Source organism: Magnolia sinica, chromosome 2 (genome assembly GCF_029962835.1).
Source record: "Magnolia sinica isolate HGM2019 chromosome 2, MsV1, whole genome shotgun sequence".
Taxonomy (NCBI): Eukaryota; Viridiplantae; Streptophyta; class Magnoliopsida; order Magnoliales; family Magnoliaceae; genus Magnolia; species Magnolia sinica.
This window is the reverse complement of record NC_080574.1, coordinates 136,415,283-136,438,992: the sequence shown is the minus strand read 5'-3', so window position 1 is coordinate 136,438,992 and position 23,710 is coordinate 136,415,283. Positions and strand designations below refer to the sequence as shown.

Below are 23,710 nucleotides of genomic sequence, written 5' to 3'. Positions count from 1 at the left end.
GATGTATGTGTCTTATCCACACCGTCCCTCCGTTTTTTCAACCCATTTTAGAGCATGAGCCCGAAATTTAAGTATTTCTGAAGTTCAAGTCGGCCACACCACATGAAACAATGAGATTTGATCACCTACCGTCCAAAACTTCTTAGGAGGCGTTTGGCGCAAGGTATTAGAAGGGATTAGGAGGGATAACTTCTTAGGAGGCGTTTGGCGCAAGGTATTAGAAGGGATTAGGAGGGATATAATTGCACTTGATCATGGGCAATTCCATTCAACATTTGGTGAGGATGGAAAAGGTCAGAGTTAGGCGGGAAGGAATTGCATTTAGTCCAGCTGAGTTGCATTTGATCCATGTAGCATTTCAATGAATGTTGAAGTTCAGTACACATGTGGGCTTTACATTGATGCATAAGTTTATCCATGCTGTCCATTCATATACACCGTTTACATATGACATTTTGGTTATATACATGTACAAGTGAACCACATTCGTTGTAAATTTGGCTGGTTGATTACAATTCCATAGTTCTCTAAACATGATTTTGCTTTATTTAGTACTTTTTCCGTGGCAAAATTTTTATCCCCAGCATGGAATTCGATGGCTATAATACTAAGGTATTTCCAAACATGCATTGAGATAACAACTAATACAATTCAATACCATTCAAATCTACAAACCAAACACGCACACAGAAGTTTTGAATGGTGTTTTCCTTTCGTTCATGTCTATGCGACCTCATGAACAGGTTGGATGGCAAATAAGCATCACTGTACGCCCCAGTAAGGTTTCAACGGTGGGCGGCACTACCCCACTGTTTCCTATGGTGTGGTCCACTTGAGGTTAGGATATGCTTTCATTTTGCGCTCATGTCCTAAAACAAGCTGAAAAAATGGATGGATGGCGTGGATAAGACACATACGTCATGGTGAGCCACACAGGGTTTAGCGTCCGGTCAAAAGCATGTTATCTGTGGTCCACTCACTAGGTGGCCCACCCATACGAGAAAAAAATGGACGGTAAGGAGAAAAGACGATCCATGGTGAAAAGTCCATCCTACCCCTGTGGCCCAACCGACGAGTGGACCAGCTAGTTTATGGCCGGCACACGTTCACTGTGGACCCACATGATAAGAGGCCTGGATCGATCACACGTGTGCCCCAAATCACATTTTCATTTTAAACAAAACCCTCAAAGCGTGCTAACAAAGGACCTCAGCTGCTCTACCGCCACCGGTGGTTTCATCCCTCTCTTCTCTCTGCAACGGAGATGAGACTAAAAAGGGTAAGAGAGGGAAAGGAAACCTCAAAAATGCCACGAAAACCCTACAAAAACCCCAGCTTCTCTTCCGCCTTCTGAAATTCAAAAGGTCGAAACTACCCTCGACATTTCTGAAAAAATGCCCAGCTACTCCCCATTTCTACGCTGCTTTCTCCTCAGACCCAACACCTCTCCTCTCTTCGCTATGTCTCTCCGCCTTCCTTCTCTCCGCCCAAACCCTAAAAGCCCTATATTGCCGTTCCCCTCCACCGTCCGTTTCGGTGGGACCTACTGCATCACCCAGCGCCGCCGTCGACCCTCTGCCATTGTTGCTGCTGCCTCCTCTCCTTCGGACGTCTCGGCGCAGACCCGGTCGCTCGAATTCAATTGGCGGGAAATCCAGGGCGGGGCCTTGAATTCAAATGATGATTTCATGTTCCTGAAGCAGCCGACCAGGCAATTTGGACGGTATGCTTACGATGATTACTCCGAGGATGAGTCTGATGTGGATTCTTCGTCGTCGTCATCGTCGTCACAGTTGGTAAGTTCCTCATTTGTGTTCTGAAAATGATATTCTGTAATTCACGGCAGGATTGCTGCTTGCCATCTTTGGACTGTGGGAGATGACCTCAAAGTGGGGCCTGTAAGATTTTGCGGAATTGAGTTCATTCTGTTTGTGAAAATGGAAATGTGAAAGAGTGTCCTTTTAATACTGAGATGCTATTACATTTTCTGGCACCATATCATTTTCACGGACTATATGATGCTTCAACAGTAAGGATGATGTTTTTCGTTCAGCCGTGGGATCGAACATTTGGGGGCCACCTTTCAATGATGAAAGCCATTCATCTGGCGGTTCTTCCTGTGTTGGATGTGTTTAGGGAATGGTCCATCTGTGGCGAGGCCCATCCAAGGAACGCAGACTCTCTGGTTTGGAGATTGGATAAAATGAGAATTTTCTCTGTTAAATCTCTCTATCGCCACTCTCTTATCCTTAATACCCCAGCTATTAAGCAGGTGTCCCACTTCATCTGGAAGTATCTGGTTCCCCCCAAGATAGTTTGGTTCGGCTGGTTGGTCAATAGGAAGAGAATTCTCACTGTTGATAACCTGAAAAAAAGGGGTATGCAGATTGTAAACATCTGTCTTTGTTGTATGAAGGATGAAGAAACGATAGATCTCCTGCTCCTTCACTGTCCGTTCATATCTAAAATCTGGGCAGATTTCATCGTGTGGTTCAGTATCTCTTGGTTTATTGCGGGTTCAACGGATAGTCTGCTTTCAGCATGGCATGGGGTCAGATCGGAAAAAAGAAGAAAATGCTTATGGAGAATGTCCATCCTTGCAATCTGGTGGTCAGTTTGGGTTGAAAGAAACGAGAGATGCTTTCCAAATTCTTCTAAATCAGCGGAGGCGATTTCAGCTAAGGCTAAGGGTTACATCATAGAATGGGCGACAAATGTTCCTTTGCTAAAGGATTTTGATTTTAGTTTTATTGGAGCTTAGTGGTGCCTGCCCTCTCAGCAGGCGCCCTCAGCCTCCTTTGTCTTTGTTTTGTTTCCTTTCCATCAATAAAAATCCAGTTACCTTTCAAAAAAAAAAGGAGGCCCATCAATCAACTGTCTGGATCATAAAGCCATGCACACCTCTTATACGGCCTGGGTGGAGTATAAAGGGGTCGTTGGCAAGCTTGAATTTACCCTCCTGGAATTAGAATCCAATTCCAGGGCAAATTCCCATGTTTGGCATCCTGAATTTGGGTGGATTTCAACTCCAGCGGGAATTGGATTCTCACGTAGAGCCCGCTTTCAGTCCCTGGGGAACCTAGCTTGCAAATTCCTGCTGATTGGTTTGGTGGGCCTGACCTTCTTCTTCTTTCTTCTTCTTCTTAAGTTCCCATGCCCATGCATTTTTGGAAGGATAATGTATAGTTTGACTCAGAGTCCCATGATGATTCTGGTCTATAACCACTGTGTGAGGATAAATGACTGTGATTGTGTTGCATCCGACGAGGGTATGACATTGTGAAATCATCAATCTGTCTTCTTCTTCTTCCTCTTTGCTTAGGCTTAGCTCTAGGATGAAAATCCCATGCCCATGCATTTTTGGAAGGATAATGTGTAGTTTGACTCAGAGTCCCATGATGACTTTGGTCTATCACTACTGTGTGAGGATAAATGACTGTGATTGTGTTGCATCCGACGAGGGTATGACATTGTGAAATCATCAATCCGTCTTTCTAAGTGCTAGTTTATCCCTACCAGAGTAGGCACATGAGCCTGAATGCAAGCATTCTCTTCTTCAAGATGCCTATTGTGATTGAGAATCTCTATGACCCTTGCATAAGCCTGATCCCCTAGCTATGATGCTAAGAGGAGTTGGGTGAGTAATGTGACTGATGAGAGTGCGAGACTGAAGCTTGTCTGGGATTAGTAGCCTCTGCCTCATCAGGATGTGTCGAGCTTGGTACCCTAGATAGTAAAATAGTAAAGCAAGATTCTCTCTCTCTCTCTCTCTCTCTCTCTCTCTCTCTTCGTGGAAAAATTAGTAGAGCAAGATCGCCAAGGTAAAGGAAGGCATTAAAGAGGACGGATGAAGCAAATATGATGCAGGGACATGTGATGGCCTAACCCTAGATGCATGTATAATCAGGATGACGAGATTCAAATAAATAAATTAATCAACCAACTGTTTTTTAATCAAAGAGATTAGGAAAATCTCAACACGGAGATGAAATCATTCCATCAGGATCATGCCCCTTAGCATAAAATTACATAAACAGTAAAAACGGAGGACCTAGGGATATGAGGATATCCCAGATCTAGCATAAGTCAGTCCACGGTCAAGTTTGGATTTGATTCTATTAACTAGCCATCCATTTTTTCTGTTTAAATCAAAATAGAATGTCCGAAAGAACGAAAGTGATGAAGAAAGGAGGATTCGAAATGAAGAAACTACGAGTCCTTTGTCATTAAAAAAAAAAGAATGCGGATTTTTTACCTTTTCATGCACCTTGAAGATCTGGGAAGAAGGAAACCTGAAACCGATGTGGAATACTCAACACCCAAGGGCCAATCCTGAAACCATAATCTCTTGATAAAATAGGAAGAAAAAATATAAATTTCTATTCATTCAATAATAATAAAATAGGGTTTCTCACAAGTATATATAAGCCATTAAAAAGTAAAAGTACACTAAAGCCGTCCCTAAAAACAAGAAAAATAATAAAAAGATGAAAAAAATAAAAAAGTGCACGAAAGCCCCTGAAAACAAGAAAAATAACAAAAAATGCTTAAGACTAAAACACCCACACGATAGTGTGTGAAATCCGCCCCATGGGCGGTCATGCTGCTCCTGCACTCGTAGCGTGTAAAAAAAATGGTTCGATGGACCCGACGTCCATCCACATCAACTCCCCCACTTCAGTACTCTGTTGGCGACACCTCCTCCGGTACACTCTAAAGGGTGCACCACTGATGTTCGCATCAATTCTCTCTAGGTAGGAAGAATTCGCAACTGGTGAAAGTGAACTTCTGTATTTCTCGAGCAAATCGGGGTCGATGCGCTGCAGCTCTGTCTTTGTGATCTAAGAGTTATCTTTAACGGGCCTATTCCTCCGTTTGACTAGGAATTTCTGAAAACCCCCGGAGCGAGTGGAAACTGCCTTAGAGTCCAAAATTTTCTCTATATTGTCTCTTCTTGGTGCATGTGAAAGAGAAGGTAAGATGGGTACAATAAAGTCAAGCTATGGCCAAGGTCCATATATTTGGTGGTGGGGGGGGGGTCTGGTCTAGGAAGAAACATGAGAACTAGTAGATAGATGTGATGGCTAGTGATAGGGAACTAGATCTTTCACATTAAATGTGGAACTGATGCTCATGGTAGCAAGGATATCAACAACATAAGCATTAGACCCCAACCTTTTCACAATTTTATGTGGGCTTATGCTACGGGCATGAAGCTTCTTCACGGATCCAAGTGGAAACCAATCATGCCTAATATGAACCATGGCGTCATCTTCAGGTTGAAATTCTCTAAATCTCTTGTGAGTGTCAGAAGAAAGTTTATAATATTCATTACTTGAATTAATTTTCCTCCTGATCTCACTATGCAATGCATGTATATGTTGGGCGAAAGACTCTCCTAACTCTGAAGGATGTTGTGGGGTAGCTATGGGGATCAAATCTATGGGAGCTCGGGGTCGAAGACCTAAAACAATTTCGAATGGGCTCATTCCTGTGGACTTGTTCATTGAAGAATTATATGCGAACTTTGCTGTGGGAAGAACAATGTCTCAAGTCCTGTGGTGTTCTCCAACCAGACATCTCAACAAACTCCCTAGGCTACGGTTCACTACCTCTGTTTGACCATCTGATTGTGGATGATATGCTGAAGAAAACTGGAGCCTCGTACCCAAAAGATGCCAGAGAGTCTTCCAAAAATAACTAGTGAACCTAGTATTTCTATCAGACACGATAGATCTAGGTACTCCATGAAGTCGCACACCCTCATGAAAGAATAATTTAGCAACATGGGAGGCTTCTGAGGTCTTATAACAGGGTAGGAAATGGACCATCCTAGAAAATCGATCAACAACCACGAGTATGGAATTATGCTTACGAATAGTCGTAGGTAGCCCAAGCACGAAGTCTATACTGACATCTTGTCACGAGGCATGTGGAACTGGCAAATGAATATATAAGCTTGTATTTTGTTTCCTCTGCTTCGCTAGTTGACATGTTCGACACTGCCCTACAATCTTAGCCGCATCTTATTGGAGATTAGGCCAATAGAAACGATTAGACACAAGGGCAATTATTTTATCTAGACCAAAGTGACCTGCCATCCCTCTGGCATGCAGCTCCCAAACTAGAAAATCATGGAGGGATGTGCGTAGGATACAGAGCTTGTCCCCTCTAAAAAAAGATATTCATCTGCAAGGACGAACTCCGCACTCCTCGAGGGTGGGTCACTAGACAATGACGCATAAATGATCCCAAAATCAGGACAGTTTGAGTACTCACCTTTGAGTTGCTCAAAGCCTGTTACTTCAATACTCATGGACCGCAACGTCATGACACGACGGCTAAGCGCGTCAGCAAAATAGAAGTGGCTGAAAGTACTAAAGGTGGCAAAGGTGACCAACCTAAGACATCCATCAATTCCACTGGGCATGCTAGATGTTCAGGGCAACCCTTCACGTAGGGTTGAGGTGAGTGCATGTATCGGGATCACAAGAGAAGAAAAGGTTTGTAATAAAGAGAATCACTCACAAATTAAAGCAAACGTGAAGCAAAGACATGTTATTTAAAAAACTAAAGCTAACACCCATATTGAGGACATGTTATTATTTACAGTGGGGCCTTATTGTTTCCGAGTTTGCATCTAGTCCTGCAAGGGCTCTATAGGACATGGCTGGTTAGCCTCTGGATGTGTACAATAAGCAAAATGGAGGATGTATGAGCATGCGGGCTTGACTACAATATTCCGAAGAACAAAGTTAAAGCAAAGACATGTTATTAAAAAAACTAAAGCTAACACCCATATTGAGGACATGTTATTATTTACAGTGGGGCCTTATTGTTTTCGAGTTTGCATCTAGTCCTGCAAGGGTTCTATAGGACATGGCTGGTTAGCCTCTGGATGTGTACAATAAGCAAAATGGAGGATGTATGAGCATGCGGGCTTGACTACAAGATTCCGAAGAACAAAGATAAAAGGACAAAAAGAAATGGCAATGGGTACTGTTTGCACTTAAGAAACACTGTATCCTGGGTGCAATGAATACATGTGTTAGGATGTTGAAATACTCGAAGTAGCGAGAGAAGCATGAAGATGGAAGCCATAGCCAAGCTTCAATACTTTGGATATTAAGGCTCCCCCCTGTATGTCTTCTTTTGTTTTTCTTCCTTTTGGTACAACAGTTGGTGGTGAGGCAACCATTACAACACTGGTCTGAATAGGGTCCATGGAAAACCAAGTATCCTTGGTGTAATGAGATTCAACAACATTAAACAGATGTTCTAGCCCCTTAATGAGGTGTTGTTTGCCCACTCTAGGAGACCATTTAAGGCATTGATGTCAAGTCAATGGTACTATCTCATTATGATGAATCAAAGTGTGTCCGAATAACAAGCAATAGGAACGGTGTACATCAATAACACAGAAGGAATGGTGCGTTTTGAGTGGTTTGCAGATGATTTGAAGGTTGACTAAGCTGGTTGAGACATTCATAGTGTCTCCAACCTCGTGAATAATCAGTATACTAGCCTGTATCTTACTTAGAACATTCAAAGCACCAATCACACAAAATGGATGACATTGATACTTGATAGATGAGCCCCCATCAACCAAGCAACCAAGAACCACTACTTTTGTTGATATAGCTAAGATATATGGAGCCCAATTGTAATGTTTGTTCTTACAACAGGGATCAATTATCGAAAATGTGGATAAGCCCTTGTTGTTCATTGTTTTGTAACCCCTTGGGAACTTCTTTCTCTACTGATTTGAGAAGTGCGCTATTAGGCAAGCATGCTTCGAGCTAATCATCTGCGTGATGAACTTCCATTGTGGTCAATGGTACCATCAACTGCATCTTGGTAAGTGGATCTGGAGATTTAATTCAAAGGCTGAATCTAGTGAATGAGGCCTTGCTTGGTAAGTGGATATAGAGATTTAATTCAGAGGAGGATAATCGGTGGAGATTGATAGTTGTGGCCAAGTATAAGGCCAACCCAACAGTGAGATGGTCTAAGCCTTCGACCCTTTACCGCTCCTCTTCCATTTGGAAAGGGTTTGCTAGAGTTGTGCCGAAAGTTCTAAGTGATCTTAATTTCAGTTTGGGTAATGGAGAATCAATCAGGTTCTAGGTTGATAAATGGTGTGGGCATTCCCCCCTTTGTTCTGATTTTCCCTCCCTTGCTGCTCTTTGTCCTGACATTGGAATGTCAATCTGAGCTTGCTTTTCGGGAGACGGTGCGAATGGGGTTTGGATTCCCCCATTTAGTCACAATCTTCGCGATCCTGAAATCGCAGAGCTTACAGTTCTTTTGTTCCGTTTGCAGGGTTTCACCCTTCACCCGAGGGGGAAGATTCCTTGTGTTGGGGCTTATCCGCTTTGGGAGCTTTTCAATGCGATCTCTGTACAAGTCTCTAGCTTCCATGACCTCCCTAGCTTCAGATAGCCACTCAGAAGCAGTGTGGTTATATGGGGCCCCTCCTAAATCTGCGGCATTCGCATGGCTTGTGGTCAAAAAGCATGTTCTTACGGTGGACAAACTCAAGAAGAGAGGGTTGCCTCTCACCAACGTTTGTCTGCTGTGCTTGTAAGATGCCAAGTCCATGTATCATTTGTTCCTTTATTGCCCCTTCGCATGGAACATCTGGTTTAGCATGTTCGCTCAAGCAAGAGTGTGTTGGGTGATGCCCTCATCCATTGAAGCTCCGTTTTGCACGTGGCGTTAGGGTGATGGTGGTAGGCTTCCTAGAAAGAGATGGAGGCTGAGTCTTCTAGTGACTTTGTGGGCAATATGGCTAGAAAGAAACAACTGGGCCTTCAGGAATCATCGAATTATTTCGGCTAGGGTGTTTACTAAAGTTGTGAATCTGTTTAGGGATTGGGCTCCGTAGCTGGGTTCTGGGTCTCCAGCCTTGGGGCTGGTTTCTTTTATTTTTGTGTTCGGTTCCTTGTTCATGTTTTTCTTTCTTGTCGTTTTCTTTGTTCTTCCGTTTTTTGGCTTTGCCTAATAAATTCATTCACCTTTCAAAAAAAATAATCATCAATTGCATCTTGCAACATTTTAAAAAAATACATGAGCTACACTACAAGTGTATGTTGACTTTTGTAATGACTTCTCTGGATGCTGCTCGCCTGCTCGTCCCTAGAATGTTTCAGAGAGCATCGAAGATATACATTAATGCATGCATCTTCCTCATATGTGCCACAATATCATAGATGATTCTATCTCTAGGTGGAGGATCAGGTGGAGATTGGCATGGGTGTTGCTTATCTCGAGAAGTCATGGGGTCATTGATAATGCGGGGGCATTTTCACACCGGGCTCGAGGAGTGTGGCTTGTGGGATGCAGGGGCACACTCGGGGTGGGCAGCCCGCAAAACCCATGGATTTGGGGCCCACGAGGAGGGTTCGACCAAGAACCTAACTCATGGATTTGGGGCCTGGGCTATGAGATAAATGGATTGATTCGCCATACTCCATCAGTTCGAGCTTTTATAGCAAGTGGTTAATTGTCCTGCATCAACAAAGATCCACTGCCCTGAAGTAATTATGCGATCACATAACCATGGCTCAGATTGTTTATGCCATCATGGTCGCATATGCCATGCAAGAAGTATGCGATGATCATGGCATACTTTAGTATGCCATGGCATAATGGCTAACAGTCAAGTTTCTTGTAGATTGTAATAAGTTGTAAGTTGTCACTTGTATTATATGCATCAACTCATCAAGACTCAAGTTGTTAATACAATTTCTATATTTGTAGTTTTCAATAATTAATTCTTTCTTAGTGTAATTTGTTGGTTATTATTATTATTATTATTTTTTGGTTATGTATAATATAATATAACTCAACATATAGATGGCCTAATAGTCAAACTACAATGAAATAGGTAAATAAGCCCAATCCAATCACTTGCAGTAATTATACATAGTTTTTCTTAATTTTTTAGATTTTTTTAATTATTCAAAAAAAAAAGAAGAAAAAAGCCATCAGCTTGAGTGATCGCTTATGCGATTATGCGATGGCATAAGCGATCGGCCTAGGATAATGGCTTATGTGATTTGACAACATTGGTTGTTCATTAGATGTGCCCCATCATGCATGATATATTATAAAAATGATCTCGAAACCCCAAATGGGCCCAGTTCATCGAGGTTGTGGTCTCTTACATAGCCCATGACCTATAAATAAACGGGCTTAAATTTGAGGCTGGGGCTTGGTTGGCTTAAGCTCGGCCAGAAGCAGGCCAGACCCAAAAGCTCGACAGGACAGCCCATTGATAGCCCCAGATCTTGAGAATTGTTTTGTCAGAGCCAAAATAGATGAAACATGCCCCGTATAGGAAAAACCTGACTCTTCAATTGGTTGGTAGAAAATATATTGTTAAGAAGAAAATTGCAGTAACGGTATCACCTAATCCTAGTAGATCCAAGTATTTGATGACTAGAATCTTCCGAGGTGGGAGATGCTAACTCAACTAAGATTGTCCAAATCATGAGATCATTGTTGATATATGCACCAAAATTCACATTGATTGGAAAATCTTAACCATATATTAGCACCATACCATTCATTTGATGGCCACCAATTGGATGATTAGGACCATTCCATAGTTTTCATATTGTATGTATGCTTAATTGACAATTGGGACCATAGTTTGGACAGAATGGATTCATGCTTATGAATTTTCTGAATGTCACTATACACGTGGTCATGGGCAAACATTTCAGTGAGTATGTTTTCAGCTTTCCAATTTTTCATATTAGGAGATCTACCTTCAATGGTTTTCTTCGATCTGATGATTATTAGTTGGACACCCACTTTAGGCATGGAGCATAGCCACAAAGCACATTCGTTGGATGATCCTAATCATCTGGTGTTCTTCACTGAATTTGGACTCTTTATGGTTTTCTTTTTGGCTGTCCATCTTGATGGCCACCATTTGAATGGTCAAAATCATCTGTTGATATGCCTTAGCCATTATGGGGCCCACTATTCGGATAATTTAGGTTAAGTGGTGGAAACTATTCAGCGTAATCTAGGCTCATCATTTGTTATTTATATATTTATTTGAATTATCATGACCATCAATAATTCGTCTTTTTTTATTATGCTCTCATATGCAAAGTATGTGGATTTTTACAAGTAGCAGAAAGAATTGCAGATACCAAGAAACGTCTTGAAATTGAGAAAAACTTTCCTTGAATATTGGAGATGAAAATGCTAGATACAACTTGGTTTCGTATCTTCTGTCAATGAAATCGTTCTCTTAAAAAAATAGTTTTGTATATTAGGACAACTAATAAAGTTAAATCAGTGTGGGAACTAGGAGTGGTAGCTTGCAAAATGCCCTTATCAGCACGTCACTATCAAACAAGAATAGCATGACATGCTCATGGATAAAACAGCTTGAGAAGATATTTTAATGAGGACATAAGAGGAAAATGCAAGATACAACTTGGTTTCCTGACTTCTATCAATAAAATCATTTTTTTGAATGGTCATTCTCTTAAAAAAATTGGTTTCATATATCAGGACAACTTTAGAAGTTAAATAGTGCATGAACTAGGAAGTGGGAGCTTGTGAAAAGTGTTTATCACTGTGTCCGTATCAATCAAGAATAGCATGGCATGCTGATGGGTAAGGTGTACCCATATCTGCTGCTCTTTTGATTGATAGCACAATTTATGTTTAAACTGAAACGAAGAATTTGGATTCTCTAGAGTAGATGGCATGTTCCATATATTGGAATCTCCTGTTTGACAATGCTAAGTGATGCAAGGTTTGATACTTTTCAAAAGGAAAAAAGAAAAAAGGAGTGATGCAAGTTTGATGGCTATGCCAAGTCCCATGAGGGAAGCTGATGCTCCCAATATTGTACATCAATGCAACTCATGGGTTCACTTTTAGTTACTAGTTACCAAGAGGAAAGTTCACTTTTGGTTATTTGTTTCTTTTTTCCATAGTTCTAAAACTCGATTGCTTGACTCAAAACTCGGCCAAGTCAACTCGGCCTTGGACAGAAATCGAGCTGAGTCACTGTGAAACTCGGTAGCAAGCTCGACTCAGGATGACTCATCGAGTCAGCTTGGCTACTCGGTTGACTTGACATGACTTGGCATGGCCGGAACCAAGTTGTCTGCTGAGTTAATTCATTTCCAAGTAAAAAATTAAGTGGCATGTGGGATTTGAACCCACGACCTCAAGCAGTCGAGGAAACAGTGTATACGAACAGGACAAACACAGCTTTAATGGTTTAGCTTGGCTATTTTTGTACTCATAGCATTTCTAAGCATTTACTTTCAGTGTAATAGTCTTCCTGGTTTAATTATTAAATATCGAGTCCTTGAGTCAACCCGACCCGACTAGATATCGAGTCGAGTCGAGCTTTTGAGTTTTTACAGTAAGCTTTTTTCCTGTGACTGATTAATTGCTTACTGTTTTTACTTGTCACTGCTTTTTGGTAAATATACTTAATTCTTATTCGGCTGAGTCCACTATGACCTTTTTCAGGGTGCTTCCACCGTTGATAATGTTGATGAGTGGAAGTGGAAGTTAAGCATGCTTGTTCGCAACAAGAATGAGCAAGAGATAGTGTCAAGGGAGAAAAAAGACAGACGTGATTATGAGCAACTTGCAGCGATGGCCACCAGAATGGGTTTGTATTGGTATGTTTTTTTCCTCACCATTATACTTGCCTTTGCGTTAAGATAATTTGTCTTTTACTTTATCTTATACAATGCTTATATTCTGAAAAAAATCAAAAAAATTGGCAGCCGTCAATATCAAAGGGTCGTTGTGTTTAGTAAGGTCCCGCTACCAAATTACAGATCTGATCTGGATGATAAGCGCCCTCAGAGGGAGGTATTTTCTAATATAGCATGAAATTCCCTTTTTTAAATTTTCATTTTGGATAGAAGTTCAAATGATCAATGTTATAGGCTGGTGATTCCTTGCCTTTCAACTTACAAAGGAAAACCTCCCTTCAGTTTTGAAAGGCACAAAACCCCTCCAACTTTTTTTGTTCCCCTTACAAAGGATGAGGGCATGGTGGTTTTTAGCTTTTAAACTATGGCTGAAGGTTTATTTGTGATTTTCAGAAGGTGGGAGGTTTTAGTCTCAATTTATCCTTGCACTATTCATTATATCTAATCTCATAACATTCTCAAACATTGATAGGTGAGCCTTCCTGCCAGCTTGCACAGAGGCGTTGATGATTTACTTAGAGAACACCTTGCTCGAAAGCCTAGTGACAAAGGAAGCTTTCCTGGTATTACCTTTTCGGGATCTGGCAGCAATGGCAGAAATGCTACAAGTGGAGGGCTTTTTGAGCAACAAGAGCCTCAAAAACCAGTTAGTGTTGTCATGGAGAGAATCCTAAGGCGGAAGAGTTTGCAGCTGCGTGATCAACAGCAGAATTGGCAGGTTCTTTCTTGCACCTATTATGAGAAATCCTCATCATTTGGCAAATCTTTTAAAAATTTGTCAGTCGTTGATAAGTAATATCTCCATGAAGTTACCAAGAGCTCAAAGTCAAGCTCATCTTGCTTTTAGTGATAACTATACATCTGAATCTACAGGTAAAATATGACATTAGAATTTATCCCAAAAAAAGGGTCTAAAATGATTCAAGGTTCAAAAAGCTGTTTACTTTACAATAAGTCATAGTAAGTTTGGTAGAATGGCTAAAACTAGCACTAGTTGTAAATAAATATTAGCTGCTGCTATTTTGGTTAAGTTTCTTATCTAATCTGGTAACAAAACCTTATCTTAATAAGGATATTGGTGTATATTTTGTTATTCTCTTGATTTGATTATAAGTCAAATTAAGCATTTTCTACAATTTCTTTTTTAGGTAAACAAAATAACTCTAAGAGGAGCCTCAAATGGAAGGGAGACTCCAACTTGACCTCATAATAAGTTATAACTAGTTGAGAATGGAGGATTCCATCTCAACATGATAGGGATTTGACTCTTGGAGTTGCTCGCTAACAGAGTAATGGAATTAAATTTTTTCTAATTTCCATATACAGTTTACATCAGTTAAATACACATACGGATAACAAACATTTGTTTTGAAATCCTGAAGTATAGAGCAGTTCTAAACTGCTTCCTAACTCTAAGGAGCAATTAGTTTGAATGACTTAAAAATAGCGAGACTGAGAGTTTGTTACAATCTGTACAGCTATTTGAATAAATTCAAAATTACAATCTGTTGCAATCCGTTGAGTGATGATATGGCCCAATTAGCGTCTGAGTAGGCGTGTAGATTTAATGGAGACTTGCGATGTATTTGGAGACCTTCATTAATAGTTCCACAGAGATAACGTAATAGGCGTTTAACAAAGCTCCAATGGTCAGTTGTTGGAGTGTGCATGTACTGGGAGAGCTTGTTAACCGCAAATGCTAGGTCTGGTCTTGTAATCAATAGATATTGAAGGCTGCCAACAATTGTTCTGTACTCAGTGGGATCAGGTAAGGCAGTGCCTGATTTCAACAAAGGTGGGCTGGTTGGAATGGGAGTGAGCACAGGTTTGGCATCTGTCATATGAGTGTGAGCTAGAATATCCAAAATGTAACGCCTTTGAGATAATAAAATACCTTGCTGATTTGGGACTACCTCTACACCCAAAAAATAAGATAGCTGTCCAAGATCTTTGATTGAAAACCGATGGGCAAGAACATCAACAAAAGAGTCGATCATCTTAGTGTTGTCACCGGTAATTATTAAGTCATCCACGTACACAAGGATATACATTTTATGTCCAGAAGTAGTGAGAACAAATAATGATGTATCTGCATGAGAATTCTTGAAACCAGAATTAAGAAGGAAAGTGCGAAGTTCATGATACCATGCTCTAGGTGCTTGTTTAAGGCCATAGATTGCCTTTCGAAGTTTGCAGACATAGGATGGATGATCTTGATCAACAAAACCTGGTGGTTGTTGCATGTGGACAGTCTCAGAGAGATGGCCTTGGAGGAAGGCATTGTTGACATCAAGTTGGCGTAAGGACCAACCCCGAGATACAGCAAGGCTGAGAACAACACGAACTGTTGTTGGTTTTACAACAGGGCTGAATGTGTCAAGATAGTCGACACCCGGTCTTTGATGAAATCCCCTAGCAACCAAACGTGCTTTGAACCTGTCAATAGAGCCATCAGAGTTACGTTTGATTCTAAAAATCTATTTACATCCAATGATATTCTGTGTAGAATCAGGTGGAACAAGTTCCCATGTTCCATTTTTGACTAAGGCATCACACTCATCAGACATAGCTTTACGCCAATTGGGATCTAGAAGGGCTCTAGTTACTGTGGTTGGTTCAAGGCCATTGGATTTGGAGAGTTGGGTATGAAGGTTCATCTTAGTGATGGGTTTATGGATGTTGTTCTTGGCTCGGGTGGTCATTGTGTGAGTGGGAAGGGTAGTAGTTTCAGGTGCATTATGCACTGGTGGGGTTGGATTGATTGAGGATGTCAAGGAAGGTGAGGTTGGTTGGGTGTTCTGGGTTGTGTTTGTGGATGGAGGCTGTATTGGGTTGGATGTTGGAGCAGCACTTTGAGTTTGCTGAGGAGTGAAAACTTCAGATGACATATTGAGTGGCGGCTGTGAAGTGGATGACATGACTCTAATTGGTGAAGGAATCCAAGTGTTTATAGGGTTGGAATGTGGAGCGGAGGATGGACCCGAGATTGAAGAGTAGGGAAACTGAGACTCAACAAATTTGACATGTCTTGAGACATAGATTCTTGAGGTTGAAGGGTCAAGGCAGTAGTAGGCACTTTGAGTGAGAGAGTACCCAAGGAAAACACATGGCTTGGACTGTGATTCAAGTTTGTGTGAGGTATACGGTCGAAGCCAAGGGTAGCATAAGCAGCCGAAGACCCTTAATTTAGAGTAGTTTGGAGCGGTCAGAAATATTTTGTGGTAGGGTGATGATGGATTTAAAGTGGGAGTGGGCATTCTATTGATGAGGTAGACGGCTGTGGCAAAGGCATAGGTCCAGAAAGAGAGAGGTAAAGAAGCATGAGTGAGGAGAGCTAAACCAGTTTCAACGATGTGAAGGTGCCTTCTTTCAGAGTAACCATTGTGTTCAGGTGTGTGAGGGGGAGTGGTGAGATGAGAAATACCATTGGTTGAAAGAAAGTCAGCTAGAGAGATATATTCACCACCATTATCAGAGTAGAGGGTTTTAATGGTGGAATTGAAGTGTTTTTCTACAATGGCTTTGAATTTTATGAAAACCTCTTTTACATCGGATTTGTTTTTGAGTGGGTAAAACCAGATATATTTAGTGAAATGATCAATGAAGATAACATAATATTTAAAGCCATTAGTAGAGAAAATTGGAGAGGTCCACACATCGGAGAATATGATTTCAAGCGGTTTATTAGAGACAGTTGTAGAGTTGGAGAACAACAATTTGTGGCTTTTATTGCAAAGACAAGCATTACATGAGAAATCAGAAGATAAAGAGGAAGATGAGCCTAAGTGATTGCTAGAGACAATATGTTTGAGAATTGAGAAAGCAGGATGTCCTAAGCGATGGTGCCAGTCGACGGACGTGGTCTTTATTGTGGAGAAGGCAATCAAAGGTGAGGAAGTGGGCCACTCATATACACCATCTTTAGCTTGTCCCTTCAGCAGTATTGTCCCTGTATGAAGTGCCTTCACAAGAAAAATGGATGGTAAGAATTCTATGGAAACATTGTTAGAAGTGCAGAATTGTGAAATAGAGAATAGGTTCTTTTCCATAGAAGGTACACAGAGAACATTGTTTAATGTAAATGTATGGTAAGGAGTTTTGAGAGAAGTGGAACCAGTGTGGGTGATGGGAAGATTGGAGCCATCTCCGATCATGATGTCATCAGTGCCAATGTATGGAGTATGCAGGGAGAGATTGTCTAGATCTAAGGTGACATGGTGAGATGCACCACTGTCCAAAAGCCAGGATGGCGTGGTGGATGGATGGGTGGCAAGGTGAGCTTGTGGTTGCCATGGTGTGCCCTGCTGTGGGGAGCTGGATGTAGGGGAATTGTGAACTGGTACAACGCGAAATGAATGACACCGTTTGGCAGTGTGACCTTGAATTCTGCAGATTTGGCAGTGACCAAGGTATGGCCTGGGAAGATTACGGGAGGCCTGTGATGATGGGGGTCCTGTAGTTGTTACAGCAGGTGAGCGGTTGGTGGAGTTGTAGGATGGGCGCCAGTTGGTGGTGGTGGTGCCTTGTGGTTGAGAAGGACGCCAACTTTTGTTGTTGGTTCGATATGTGGGATTTGCAGTAGCTGGAAAATGGTGTGGCTCAATTGGGGTACTTTGAAGGGAGGCCTCAAAGTTGAGGAGTTTTTCGTGAAGTTCTTCAAAGGTGATAGAGGTATCTCTTGCTTGTACAGCACGAACTAATTCTTTGTACTCATCACCGAGACCATCGAGGATTTTGTCCGTGATTTCTTCTTCATCAAGGGAGGCGCCAAGAAGAGTAAGATCATCTGCTCGAGTTTTGATAGTCTGCATAAACTCAGTGATACTAAGGGAGCCTTTGGTGGTGTTTTTGAGTTGGTTTTTGATTTGTTTGATGCGGTCACGAGAGGGTTTTGCATAGGTATTGGCTAGAATTGTCCAGGCTTGTCTAGAGGTGGTGGCTTGAGCTATGAAAGGAATAATGGTGGGTGAAATGGAGCCAATAACAGCATTAAGAATCAGTTGGTCCTGTCGGATCCATAGAATGTAATCGGGATTTGGTCTGGTGGTATTGTCTTGGATCAAGGTAGCTGGTGGACATGGTTTGGAGCCATCAATATAGCCAAGAAGGTCATAGCCAATGAATAAGGTTTGGAACTGTAGTTTCCAAGAAAGGTAATTGGTAGAGTTGAGTTTGAGAGGGGCTTGAGCAGCAACATTGATGCTGATGAGAGAATGGTGTGCGTCATTGGTGTTGCGAATGGTTGCAGTGTCAGACGCGGTAGCCATGAGTGCTGATGAACAAAAAAGAAAAAAAGAAATATGGATCGGTTTAGAGCTCTGATACCATAACAGAGTAATGGAATTAAATTTTTTCTAATTTCCATATACAGTTTACATCAGTTAAATACACATACGGATAACAAACATTTGTTTTGAAATCCTGAAGTATAGAGCAGTTCTAAACTGCTTCCTAACTCTAAGGAGCAATTAGTTTGAATGACTTAAAAATAGCGAGACTGAGAGTTTGTTACAATCTGTACAGCTATTTGAATAAATTCAAAATTACAATCTGTTGCAATCCATTGAGTGATGATACTCGCCCTAGGTGGTCCTGTTGATCTGCTCTAAAACATGGAGGTGAAACACTGCCCTATGGGGCTTTCCTTCCCATCCTACCTTCTCTTGTCATCCAGAAAGTCAAGTTCAACATTGTTGGCATTGATAACTTGCAGTCACTTAATGCTGCCTTATCAAGTCTCAACTCCAAATGTTCCGATATGTGGACTATGTCTGCCTATCACTGTCTTTGATTTAAAATATTCCTATATGCCTTATCATGCATTGAAGTCATGCACTAACTATTTGTCAAGGTCTGCACTCAACTTGTTTTATAGCCATTTTGTTTATGTTGGTTTTCTGCAATTAGTTGTTTTTTTCTCACATACGAATTGCTTATATAATGTATTGTAGGGGCTTCTAAATTTGGGCACCTGCTCATGTTGTTGTGACAATTACACCTTTTCTTTAGGAATCTCCTGAAGGGCAAAAGATGCAAGAGTTTCGCCGAAGTCTTCCTGCGTACAAAGAAAAGGATGCATTATTAACGGCCATTTCACAAAATCAGGTCTGTGATCTTTTGGTGTTCATTGGTCTGATTGATTTGTTTTTAGATCATGTAATAAACATGTATTAATATGACAAACACTAAGTAGAAGGCAATCAAAGATACATCATATCAGGGGAAATGGTGTCCTGATACCTAGTGATTTTATCAAAACATCCTCTTTAGCAGGGGAATTCACAAGTGCTTTGGCTTTTCACAATGGGGGACAGAGAAAAATTAATGTCCAAGACATGTATACTATTTATACACTATAGAGAAACCTATTTGCTTGGAATCCGTAGGATCTTTCTTACCCTAGTACAAGACAACAAGGATCGGGTTCAGCGGATTGCTAGAATGTTCATGATTTTTAGATCAGTAGTAGCTAGTAAGTATGGCATTTCCTCTTCAGGGCAGTGGATCAGGGAGTCATCCCTGTATAGAGCTTCCTCTTGTTGGAAAGTGAATACTTCGATGGCAGGTAAAGTATTCCAGGAGATTGGTTTCGTTATGGGGATTGGGGAAAATATCCGCTTATGGGAGGACATATGGGTTGGAGACTCCTTTCTCAGGGCTGAATTCCCTCCTCTCACGTGTGAGTCCTGATAAGAATATTTCAGTCGCGGGCCCAAGTCAAGGTGGAGTTTGGCTTCCTCCTTGCCAGCGGAGCCTGTCAGACGCTGAAGCTGATGAGCCGATGAGGCTTCTAGTTCGACTTCAGGCCTTGCCTTATCCCAGGGATTAGAGATGCGATTATATGGTGGGGAGATCGCTCAGGCAGATTCTCAATGTGATCCTTCTTTCACGTGCTCTCCTCTTCTTCTCCGAGTTTTGAAGCTCAAGGTGGTCATTCGGGGTATGTGGGCATTATGGAGTTCCTCCGAAGGTGGTGGTATTCTCATGGTTAGCAGGCAGGAATAGGATTCTGACAGTGGATAAATTGTGCAAAAGAGCTATGGTGTTACCCAACTTTTGCCTTCTTTGCTTGAATGATGAGGGATCGGTTGGGCACATTTTCATCCATGGCCCTTTTGCTAGGGGGATATGGGACAGGATTCTTCTGATCTTCAATGTTCCTTGGGTCATGCCAAAGTCGATGGAGGTTATGTTCCTCTCATGGCACGTTGGGGGGCCCTTGTCTAAGGAAAAATCAAAGTGGTGGCATCTTGGCTTACTCGTAGTGCTCTGGTCTATTTGGCTAGAGAGGAACAAATCGGTGCTTTAGGAATATCAGGGATTCCTTAAACTCTGTTGCTAGGAAAGTTTTGTTGTATATCCAGGATTGGGTCTCTTAGCCCCAGTTTAGGTTTGTTTTTTCTTTTTCCTGTTCTTCTTTCTTTTGTTTTCTTGTTATTGTTTCGGCTCTTTGCCTCGAATAAAATTATCATTTCTCGAAAAAAGAAAAAAGAAAAAAGAAAAAAGAAAAAAGAAAAAAAGAGACTATCCCAAAAGTCAAAAGAGTGGTGGGCCTTGTTCAATGTGGGGGACTAGACTACATACAAGTGAATGATGAAGCTGGAGCTGGAAAAAAATATGAGAAGAAATTAAGTGGGTCAGCATTCCAGGGCAATGTGGCTAGAAGGTGATAAAAACACTAAATACTTGTATGGTATTGTCAATGCCAGAAGGTGCAATCAAATCCACAAGCTTATGGTTAATGGGGAGAAGTTAGAGGAGAAGGATGATATTTGTGAGTCGATTGTAAATTATTGTGCAGATTTCCTGTTGGATGAGGGATGGACTCTCAAGAATGGCCACTACTTAGCTGGAAAGGCCTTTCGAGGAGGCTGAGGTTGTGGATGTGATTATTTATCTTGGCAGAGATAAAGCCCTAGACCACATGGTTTCCCATCGCTTTCTTCCATGTTTTTTTTTTTTTTTTTTGGGTTAATGATAGAGGTAACATTTTTTTTTTTAATTTTTATTTATTTATTGGAGGACCTTACAAAATCTTGGCTGAAGTCTTTGCTTCCAGACTTGCAAGGTCCTTGGGGGATCACATCGAAGATGCAAGGGGCTTTTGTATACAGAAGGTAGACTTTGGATGGAGCCCTCATTGCCCATGAATGTGTTGACTCTAGGCACATGTGCAATAAAACTGACCATATGCAAGTTGGACATGGAAAAATCATAAACTATATTGATTGGAAGTCTGTTCTCTATATGCTTAGTTGATTGGGTTATGGATTATGGTATTAAAAGGAGGAACTGGATTTGGGAATGCATGAGCTTGGCCTGCTTCTCTGTGATGGTTCTCCAAAAGGCTTTTTGAAAAGTAATCTTGGGTTATGACAAGGGGATATCCCCCATCTCCCTCTCTTTTCGTCAATGTTGTTGAGGCCCTCAGTAAAATGTTAGATTGAGCAAGAGATCAAGGTGTTATTAATACCTTGGAGGTGGAGCATATCAATTTTCAGATTCTGCACCTTCAACTCATCAACGATTTGCTTTGCTTTCTGTGAGGTGGATCATGCAAGTTGATATTCTTGGTGAGGTTCACAGGTGCTTTGAGGTTCTGTAGGGGTAAAAATTAATATCTATAGAAGTGAATTGATGGAGGTGTGCATGAGTGAAGGCTGGAAAGGATTCATAAGAATTTTCTTTGGAAAGGATTTAGAGGAAATCCCCCCCTCCCTAAAAAAAGAAAAAAGAAAAGGAAAGAAGAAAAATAAGAGAAAAACAAAAAAACATCCACAACCCAATACAAACAACTAGCCCTATCTTGTGTCCACAACAAGATGAGAGTCCCCCACAGCCCCTTAGCAAGATAATCCACTTTCGAATTAACCTCCCAGTGCACGCAAGAGGACAATGAAACATTGCCAGCCAGGTCTAGCACCTCAGGTAAATTGGCAATCCTCTACTGGTAGATACCAGACCTAGACTATCTAATAGCATCGTCGGAATCAACTTCAACTATAACTTGGGGATAAATCAAATTTCACAACCACTCGACACAGCTTTGGCATAGTTCACTCCCTAATCCCAATCGGACCCAAGAACTCGAACAAGACATCACCAAATGATTATTTCTAACAATACCTCTAGCTCCCACCTAAATCTTGAAAAGATCCGCATAAGAAGCTCTCCACCTAAAACTACATCCTTAGGCTTTTTCCAATTGCACATAGTAACTTCATCTCAATCTGAAGACAACATCTGCCTAGGATTGCCTTGTAACCTAGAATCAACTTCTCCCCAATCCAAACAAACCCAACAAGTCTCTTTATCATCACACTTACTAAGGAAGCTCTGTTGTAGAAAATCCTGCTATTTCTTTTTAACCAAACAGGCTAAACAGTTGCCTGCACTGCCAGCTTCCACAAAAACTGGCCATTAGGACCCAAAGCAGCAGTCCACCAATACTCAATAAGCTCCAATGAAGAGGTAGGGAAGACCCAATCAGTACCAAACATGGAGATCATGACGACACCACATAACTTGCAAAGTTACAGTGAACAAGCATTTTTTTTAAAAAAAATTTACTGAAATTTTATTAGAAACGCGCGCGCACGCACGCACACACACAAAAAAAAGAAGAAAGAAATAAAGAAAGAAAGAAGAAGAAGAAAAGAGTGAAAGAATACAACCCAATTCTACAACTGGAGAAAAGAGGAGACATTGACCGATTTATCTACCTTTACATAAGAAGGCCAACCTAAAACACTACATTTAATTTCTCTAATAACCTCTTTAGGAGTAAAACTATTTCAGAAACATCCCCTATTATGATCCCCCCATATGGACCAAAAAACTGTCAAGTTAAGCAATCTCCACACAATTTTCCTAACTTTTCCCGCCCCTCCATGCCAAGCCCACAAAAGATCCACAAGTATAGAGGAGGTTTGCAAACCAAAGAAGTTTGGAGGGTTGGGATTGGGAATCAAAGCCTCAAGTTTGGAGCTTTTGGGTGGATGATGATGATTTATGGAAAGGGATGATCGCTTATAAATACGGGACGGAGGATGGTGGCAATCATTTCAGTGCATGATATTTGGTATCTGGAAATCTGTGCTCGAAGTGGTCCCTTGTTGTCACAGGGAGATCGCTCTCTCCAGGGTATGGTATCTCTCTTTTGTTTGGACAGGTAGTGTTGGGACAGTCCTTTATGTATTGCCTTCCCGTGCTCTTTAGTGTCGTCAATCAAGAAGTTCGTATTTACCAGTGTGCCTCCAAAGTGGGAGACCATGTGGTCTGTGCTTCTTGTTTCAGAAGAAACTTGAAGTTTTCGAATTTGTCTCATGGAGTGGTTGTGTGCCAAGGTTTTTTTTTTTTGTTTTTGATGAGCTGGGATAGCTGGGTGTGGATCCATGATCACTTGGATTGACAAAAATCGATCAGAGTGGTCGTAGATCCACACACAACTGTTCCTACCCATCAAAGAAACACCTTGGCCATACTTATTCTTCCATCTTCTTACCTCCTCCTAGGATCCACAGACCGTATTTATCCTGATTGGAAGCACTGAGGGCCTCTGCATGGCTGGTGGGTAAAAACAAGGTTCTTACGATTGATCACTTGAAGAACGTTAACATGATCATTCTTAATGGATGCATTTTATGCCCAAGGGATGTTGAATCTATGGACCATTTATTTATGCACTGTTCCTCTGCGTTGGAGATTTGGTGGAAATTATCCAACCTGTTTGGAATGGAGTAGGTCATGCCGTGTTTGATTGGGTACCTCTTTTGTGCTTGGCATGGTGGTGGAAAGGACTGAAAGAGGTCTTTTTATTATTATTTTCTGTTTTTATGCTAACTTATTCTCTTGGCTACTGTGTGGGCAATCTAGTTTGGACGCAATAGTAATAGATTCCAGGACAAGCCATGTCCGTCGAGGGTGGTTTTCTGAAAGGCCTAGCTACTGGTTATTGAATGGACCAGAGTGCACAAGGATGATATAGATAGGCCTATTGAGAT

At 41.3% G+C, this 23,710-nt stretch overlaps 1 protein-coding gene across 1 annotated transcript in view; it reads left to right on the top strand.

The window, feature by feature from the left end:
- Positions 1 to 1,027: 1,027 nt before the first annotated feature.
- The window catches only part of LOC131237816 (DExH-box ATP-dependent RNA helicase DExH3-like), a 38,578-nt gene continuing 15,895 nt past the window's right edge, over positions 1,028 to 23,710 (top strand). Inside the window, exons 1-5 of the mRNA XM_058235819.1 lie at positions 1,028 to 1,796; positions 12,514 to 12,668; positions 12,777 to 12,864; positions 13,180 to 13,425; positions 18,717 to 18,812. Of these exons, the coding sequence (XP_058091802.1) occupies positions 1,395 to 1,796; positions 12,514 to 12,668; positions 12,777 to 12,864; positions 13,180 to 13,425; positions 18,717 to 18,812 (987 nt within the window). The 5' untranslated portion in view covers positions 1,028 to 1,394. The remainder of the gene's footprint in view (positions 1,797 to 12,513; positions 12,669 to 12,776; positions 12,865 to 13,179; positions 13,426 to 18,716; positions 18,813 to 23,710) is intronic.